Source organism: Suricata suricatta, chromosome 10 (genome assembly GCF_006229205.1).
Source record: "Suricata suricatta isolate VVHF042 chromosome 10, meerkat_22Aug2017_6uvM2_HiC, whole genome shotgun sequence".
Lineage (NCBI taxonomy): Eukaryota > Metazoa > Chordata > Mammalia > Carnivora > Herpestidae > Suricata > Suricata suricatta.
The window spans coordinates 5,508,982-5,516,569 of NC_043709.1; the positions used below are offsets into that span (position 1 = coordinate 5,508,982).

Sequence of the window (7,588 nt, forward strand, 5' to 3'; positions counted from 1 at the left end):
CCCCTGCCCCTCTGCTGCTCGTGCTCTCTGTCCCAAAAATATATAAACGTTAAAAAAAAGAAAATTAAAAAGAAAATCCCCAAATTTTCAGTGAACGGACTGGCTTGTCCCAGAGAACAGAGGGCCCTAACGTGGCACCCTCGTCCCTCAGGGCCCCAGAGCGCCTAGCAGCCTGGTGGCCGGCGTCTGTCCACGAGGCCAGGACTCTGGAGCTGGGGTTCTGTCCACCCTGAGGACAGTCCCATGCTGACAGAGACGCCGCTGCTTCGATCAAGCCTCTGAAGAGTGAGACCCGGAGACCCCGGTGATGGCTCGTGACGTGTCCTCGGAGGCTGAGGGACATTTCTGAGTCTGAGCCCTGGGGAAGGAGCCGGGGAAGGATGGGGGGCGGCGCTGGGGGAGGAGGTGGGGGGCGCCGATCTTGGCGGTGGGACCCCGCGCGTCGTCCTGCCACTGGGCCGCCACGCGCCCTCCTGAGGCCCCACGACCCGCTGTCTCGCAGCCCGTGATGAACAATGACAAGCACTGCTTCGAGTGCTACGGCTACGACATCATCATCGACGACAAGCTGAAGCCCTGGCTGATAGAGGTGAGCGCCGGCCGCCCCCCCACCCCCACTCCCACCCCGGGCTTGGCAGGTGCCCAGCGGAGGCACACGGACACGGGTCCCGTAAAGTGCCGGGGACAGATGGGCAGGCTGGGCAGGTTTGCCGATGGTGGAAAGTGAGCTCCCGGATCTGTCCCCTTTGAGCCCCGCCCGCAGAGCGGGAGCTGGCTTCCCCCTTCCAGAGGGCTCGGTGCTGCGGAGCCCCGGTGCTCAGGGAGTTCCCAGGCGCGTCGTGCCCCAGAGACCCTGCCCTGTCCTCGTGGGGACGCCGTTCCCATTCAGGAAAGGAGCGCCCTGACCAGGGAGAAGCCGGCGGGAAGCGGCTGCACACTTGTCCAAACAGAAGGAGCATTCTCTTCTGATGAAGGTCTAGTTTGGGAGCGGATTCATCCGCCTGTTTGAAAGCGTAGAGGGGATGTAGCAGTGGCTGTTCTAGAAAGGGCAAGGTGCATACACCCGTTTTCCGGTGACAGGCTCAGGTGACACTGCCCTTGGCGGGAGTGGGTGCTGGCACACCTGTCCCAGGCCCGGATGTGGAGTTCACCTTGCTGGGTTCCCTGCTTTGCTCTGCGGCCGACAGAGGAGGCCAGGCCTCTGGGACGCGAGATTGGACACGCCATTAGCACAAAGGCCGTCTGTCCCGCGACCCGTCTCCTTGTGCACCTCTGAGTGCCGCGTCCTGTCCCCGCACTCCCGTGGTGGGGGGCGGCTCAGGCCCTTGAGCTCAGTCCCAGGTTGAGCCAGGAAAGCAGAGTGTCAGGAGGAGGGTCGTGAGTGGCCCCTTGTGGGGGACTTCAGTGGGAGCCGCCCCCAGGAAGGTGCTGGTAGAGCCAGGTTGTCAGAGAGCAGACTGCCAAACCGCATTTCCCAGTTACTTCTTTCCCGGGTTACTTCCTGTGCAGCCCACGCCGCGCGGGCACAGAGATACTTGCGCACAGGTGCACAGAGCGATCGGCAGGCGTGTGTGTGAAGTATCTACGTGCTCTGGTTTCCGTGTTGGGAGCTCAGTGCGCCGGCCATTGCGCTGCAGAGCCCTTTTTTCCATTCAAACTTGAATGAAAGTCAAGCTTTCCTTGAGGAGCTAGGGCCTGAATTGTGAATATGACGAATACTACCTCTAACATAAGAACAGGTCTTAATTGTAGCCCGTTTATGATAATTGTGACATTACAGGATGTTATAGTAGTAATTCCTAGGGCGCCTGAGGTTCACGCAGCCCCTTCCAGCACATCCCTTAGATGCCCTTCTCGCGGCACGAAGCCACGGTCTGACTTTGGGAGAAGCCCGGATGACTTGCAGGTTTTTGCCTCCACACTGCCATGGCCTGAGGAAGCAGCTAGCCAAGGTCATCACTGCTGTGCCTAAAGCAGAGTAGATTGATAGTAAATGCCTTTTAACCTGTGGACTTCTGACCTCGCTGAGCTCCCCAGAGCCCTTCTGGGACTAACCTTCCATTTATCAGATGGGTTCCTCAGTTGTCAGAGATTGCTTTGTTGGTGAGGTATTACTCTCTTCACCAAAACGGGGCTCACTGGGGACACCTGGCTGGCCTAGTTGGTGGAGCGTGCGACTCTTGATCTCAGGGTCGTAAGTTGGAGCCCCACGTTGGGTGTAGAGATTGCTTAAAAGGCGGGCGGGGGCGGCATTACTTTTTATTTCAACCCCACGATGCTACTTGGTCGGGGTCATTGGGTTCACTGATTCCAGGAAAGCTCTGAGCGGCTTCCAGTACCCGGGACAGCGTCTGCTTGAGGAGAGTCTACGCAGGTCGACTCTGAAGTCGGGTTTATGATCTGCGATCATGTAACATTTTTATTCGTGTGCTGCGTGATCTGTAGGTCATAATCCCAACCTGTGTTTGACTTTTATATTTCATCTAATCGCTCATGAGAGCAGATCCTAGAATGCTTTCTATATGAGGTGCCCCAAGATATCAGATATTAACGGTATGAAATGACAATTTTACCTACAACGCGTGGTGGTCGGCGTTTTCCTGTGCAGCGCGTGTTTTCACGCCCAAGGAGCCAGCGATCCGAGTGAAGAGCGTGATTCTTTTCCTCGTAGGTGAATGCGTCCCCGTCCCTCACCTCCAGCACCGCCAACGACCGGATCCTTAAGTATAACCTGATCAATGACACCCTCAATATCGCGGTCCCTAATGGCGAGATTCCAGACTGCAAATGGAACAAGTCCCCCCCGAAGGAAGTCCTCGGCAACTACGAGATCCTGTAAGTCGTGTGCGGACCGGGCAGCTGTCCTGGCGCGTGTCAGACGGAGGGGTGCCAGGGCCCCGCTTGGACTTCGTGGTTGTTAGTGGACGAGCCTTGTTTGGGCCGAGGATTTCGCTCACTAGCGATGCTATGGGTTAGATCACGTTGTAGCAGAAAAATGGGTATTAAACAGGGCTCCGTCGAGGCCTTTTGCTTGCTAATTATTAATGAAGCCTTTGCCAGCCTTCTTACCTGCTCCCGGGCCGCTGCCGAGCAGACAGGCCCGGCTCATGCCCTGGAGTTGTCTGACCCTGAGGAACTCTCTGGAACTCTTTGAGCCTCAGTTTGTACAGCTCTGGAGCGGGGCTGTCGTCCAGAGTTGGGAAGTCAGGGAGTGGTAGTAAGAACAGTGGGCAGTTGCGGGCTGACCACACACCGGCAACGGCTGAGTGTGGGCCCCTGGCAGCCTTCTGGGGATCCCTCGGCCCCCCTAGCCATGCGGAAACAAAGGTTTAGCGAGGAAAGTGGCCCATGGGCGGTGACAAAAAGTGGGAGCAGCGTGAGAGGCTGTCAGGAGGGCAGCGGACAAGCGAGTCACAGTTCGCTCACACCACGGGGTAGTTGTGTGGAAACTTGGCCATGGAGCTCTGCTTTGGGGCTGGGACACTGCGGGAGGAAGGCACGGCCCAGAAAAGGGCGCATCACAGAATCCTCGTACCTCGATGTGTGTGGCGAGGGGTGGAAGGGAGCTGGAGAAAAAGGGAAATCGCGTCCCGAACTGGAAGGGGTGTGTGGGTAAGGGTCATGTTATGTGTTTCCGTAAAAAAATGTGCGTCTAACGTTTCAAGAAAAGGAAGGATAGAAATTTGTCGTGAACATCACACGGCACAAGGTCCCAGGCCCACGGCCGGTAGGAGTTGCTGGCGTGGGGGCTTGGACCGCAGAGCCTGTGCTGTGCCTGGTGTTGATAAGGTGCATGCGTGGGGCGCCTGGGGGGCTCAGTCGGTTGGGCGTCGGACTTCGACTCAGGTCATGATCTCATGGTTCGTGGGTTTGAGCTCCGCGTCGGGTTCTGTGCTGACAGCTCAGAGCCTGGAGCCTGTTTCCGATTCTGTGTCTCCTTCTCTCTCTGCCCCTCCCCTGCTCATGCTCTGTCTCTCTATCAAAAATAAATAAACATTAAAAAAAAAAAAAGCACAGAAGAAGCCTGATAGAGTGGGAAGGGGCTCTAGGAGACCCTCCTGCCGGCTTCTCCTCCACAGGAGCTCAGTCAGGGGCCACCCCACCCCTGGGAACTGCCCATCCCAGAGGCCGCCTGCTTTCCAAACGCTCATTTCCGTCATGTCTGTCAGCTGCACAGGCCAGTGCAGAGGCACAAGGACACTGGTAGCCACTGTGTGGTCACCCCCATCGTTCTTTAGATTCTTACTGCACCCCCACCCCAGAGTGAGGTGCGGGGGCAGCTGTGAGCCAGACCTCTGGGTCGCGCCAGCCCTGTGGTCAGCGGTGCAGACACCAGACACAGGACCGGCAGCAGTGCGCTGACGCTGACGGGCGGGTGCTGACACGCAAACGGGAGTCCAAGGTCTCTAGGGGTCCCTGGGGTGGGGAGGGGCCCCCCCAGGCTGACCCTCCGGTGTCCCTGGAGAGTCCTCCGTCCAGCATCATCTCTCCTTGGGGAGACGGGGAGAGGGCGGCCCACCGTTGTCACCCCCACCCCGACAGAGAGAAACCCGCGGTGTACGCCGCCTGGATGACAGTCAGCAAACCGGCTTTCCCCTGCCCCGCCCCTCCCGCGCCCCGCCCCTCCCGCGCCCCGCCCCTCCTCCTCCCCGCCCCTCCTGCTCCCCGCCCTCCTCCTTAGCCCCCAGTTTGCCACCAGAAGCGCAGTGCAGAGGATACGTACAGCCTCAGAAGCTTCCAGCCCACACCGCGCTCCGCCTGCAGATTCTGATTCTGGGAATAAACACGTAACAGAAATACGCCCTTTTCCCGGAGTCCGCAAAATTCAGCTAACGAAGCGTAACTCAGCATCTCAGCACCTGTTGCGTTTGCCGTGAACGTCTGCGTATCACAGGGGTCCTCGGTCAGGGCGTGGCCACCAAATGACCCCCACGAATGAGGTTTCGTAGTAAACAAAGGGGATCATAATGCCCACAGTTCTGGGTCAGGAGGGTGATGTGAAGTCTACCCTCGTGGACCCCACAAGAGGGGCCCAGTGTGACGAGAGAGGCCAGGGACTGCCCAGACAGATGTCCTAATCCGGCAGGAGCGTCCAAGTTTCCAGCTAAGTTCTTTCCGACGCAAAAGCCCAGGCTCTGTTTTCTACACAAGCCTGTGCCTGACGTTAATGGGGAGGGGCAGGATACCTCGGGGTGGGTGGGGGCGGGATCCAGCCTTTCTTGGGATGGCACTGCCTTCTCCCGAGCGTCTCCCTGTCCCGGGCCCTTCCTCCCGTGTGGGTCATTCACTCCCCCCCATCCCGATGTCAGACGGGGTCAGTCTTAACCTGCCCTCAGATGCTGTATGCAAAGAGATTTCCAGATGTCAGTTTCTCCCCCACCACCCTGGTGTCTCATTCATGTTTCCTTTGGGGTCATTGCCACTTCCATCTGGAAGCCTTTTGTAAGATGTCAGCTGTTCACGAAAACAGTTTAACAAGGTTGCAGGCCTGTGCTCTGTGGCGCGCGGGGTGGGGGTGGGCGGGGTTGGGGTGCTTTGGTGTGGGGGTGCGCAGGCTGGGGCCTCGCAGGGTCGGGGCGTACAGGGTCGGGGCTTGCGGGAGGAGGGCACACAGAGTGGAGGTGTGCAGACTGGGGGTGCAAGGGATGCGGACACACAGGGTAGCGGCGCACAGGATGGGGGCGCACAGGGTGGAGGCGTGAGTGCTGGAGGCGCACAGGGTGGAGGCGCGTGGGCTGGGGGGCGCACAGGGTGGGGGTGCGTGGGCTGGGGGCGCAGAGGGTGGAGGTGCGTGGGCTGGGGATGCGCAGAGTGGGGGTGCGCGGGCTGGGGGCACGCAGGGTGGGGGTGCACGGGCTGGGGGTGCGTAGGCTCTGGGCCGGACTGCTTCCGAGGCTGATGCAGGATTCTCCCCGCTGCAGCCCAGTGGCTGGTGGCCGTGCCTGGCGGTCCCGCTGCTGCCGCATCCTGAAGATGTCCCTCTGTTTGTAGCTATGACGAGGAGCTGGCGCAGGGCGACGGGGCTGACCGGGAACTGAGAAGTCGCCAGGGCCAGTCGCTGGGGCCCAGAGGGGGCCGATCGAGAGACCCCGGGAGGACCGTCCTCACAACCTGGAAATGATGACCAGGGAGCGCAGAAGACCGCAGCCCGACCCTCCCCAACGCTCCCGCACCCGGGCCTATTTTGAAGTTTCCTTTTTCTAGAGCTTTTTTCCTTTCGTAAGCCCTGTAAATAAATAAAGGCACTTCTTTGAAAGGTTAAGGGGTGTCAGGCGAGGGAAGGGGGCCCTGCTTCTCCTTCTGGCCCCGGATGTGGGGAATTTTCCCGCCAAGCGACTCTGGCGTCTCTGGCTGGTGCTGGGTGTCCTACAATTTAACTCCATTCTGACACCATCTGCCTGGAGATCCCATGGGTGAAGGGCCCCGTCCCACGAAGTGAAGTGGTGGTGGGGGTCCAGAGCCGACAGCCAAGAAAGAATTCTTGAAATGTTTTTGGTGCAGAAAGGTGATTTTATTAAAGCTCATGGACAGGACCCGTGGCAGAAAGAGCTGCCCAGGGGCTGTGAGGAGTGACTGGTCATTCGGGCGAGTTAGGGGAGGGAAAGAGAAGCAAAGGGAGGCCTCCAAAAGTACTTCCAGGGGCGCCTGGGGGGCTCAGCTGGTTGAGCTCCGACTTCAGCTCAGGTCATGACCTCACACTCCTGAGTTCAAGCCCCACGTCAGGCTCTGTGCTGACAGCTCGGAGGCTAGAGCCTGCTTCCGATTCTGTGTCTCCTTCTTTCTCTGCCCCTCCCCAGCTCATGCTCAGTCTGTCTTTCTCTCTCTCAACAATGAATAAATATTTAAAATTTTAAAAAACCCAAAGGACTTATATGCCAAAGAGGGTTCCTAAGCTTGCTTGGGTCAAGCTAAGATTGTTTTTTCCGTCCAGCAAGTCGGGCATTAACATCCTGGAGGAATGTTCTACTCTGTATTTGCCTCAAGTGTTTGTCAGTGAGCTGCAGGTTATAAGGACATTTAATTTTATCTACATTTCCTTCTTGCCTTTGGGCCCCACATCACTCTGGCAGGGCGGGTGAGGTTGGGGCTCCCGGAAGCTGAGGCCGTAGGTTTCTGGAGATCTCCTTTTTTTTTCTTGTAAATCACTAAAACAGTTGCAGACTGATGGAGACTCTTATACTGCAGGACGGTGATCTCTCAGAGGACCATTTGTGTTTCCCATCCTTGGTGTTAGGGCGGCCTGGAGCACCTGGGGAATGTCCACACGGCCCACCAATGGAGGGGGTGTGCGGGGTATCGTGATCTTGTGCTCCCTCATGAGCGTGGCTTCAGAAGCCAGTCCAGCTTGTCCCCTGGACTTCTGACCTACCTGCCCCGGACCTACCTGCCCCTACCTGTTGGAAGTTGGGGGTTCCCACCACCTGTCAGGCCCCTCCGGAGGCTTGACTCCTGTGCTGGAGCGGCTCCCGGAGCTCAGGCACCACGCGTTACCTGCTACACTACCGCTTCGTTATAGAGGATCCGACCAGGCCAACCGGCTGAGACAGGCCCATGGCAAGGTGTGCGGGAAGGGGTGGGGGCGGCCGCG

At 58.6% G+C, this 7,588-nt stretch overlaps 1 protein-coding gene across 1 annotated transcript in view; it reads left to right on the top strand.

Moving 5' to 3' along the window:
* TTLL1 (tubulin tyrosine ligase like 1) overlaps positions 1 to 6,262 on the top strand; it is a 30,268-nt gene extending 24,006 nt beyond the window's left edge. Inside the window, exons 11-13 of the mRNA XM_029954112.1 lie at positions 368 to 589; positions 2,672 to 2,835; positions 5,992 to 6,262. Of these exons, the coding sequence (XP_029809972.1) occupies positions 368 to 589; positions 2,672 to 2,835; positions 5,992 to 6,121 (516 nt within the window). The 3' untranslated portion in view covers positions 6,122 to 6,262. The remainder of the gene's footprint in view (positions 1 to 367; positions 590 to 2,671; positions 2,836 to 5,991) is intronic.
* The last annotated feature ends 1,326 nt before the right edge of the window (positions 6,263 to 7,588 follow it).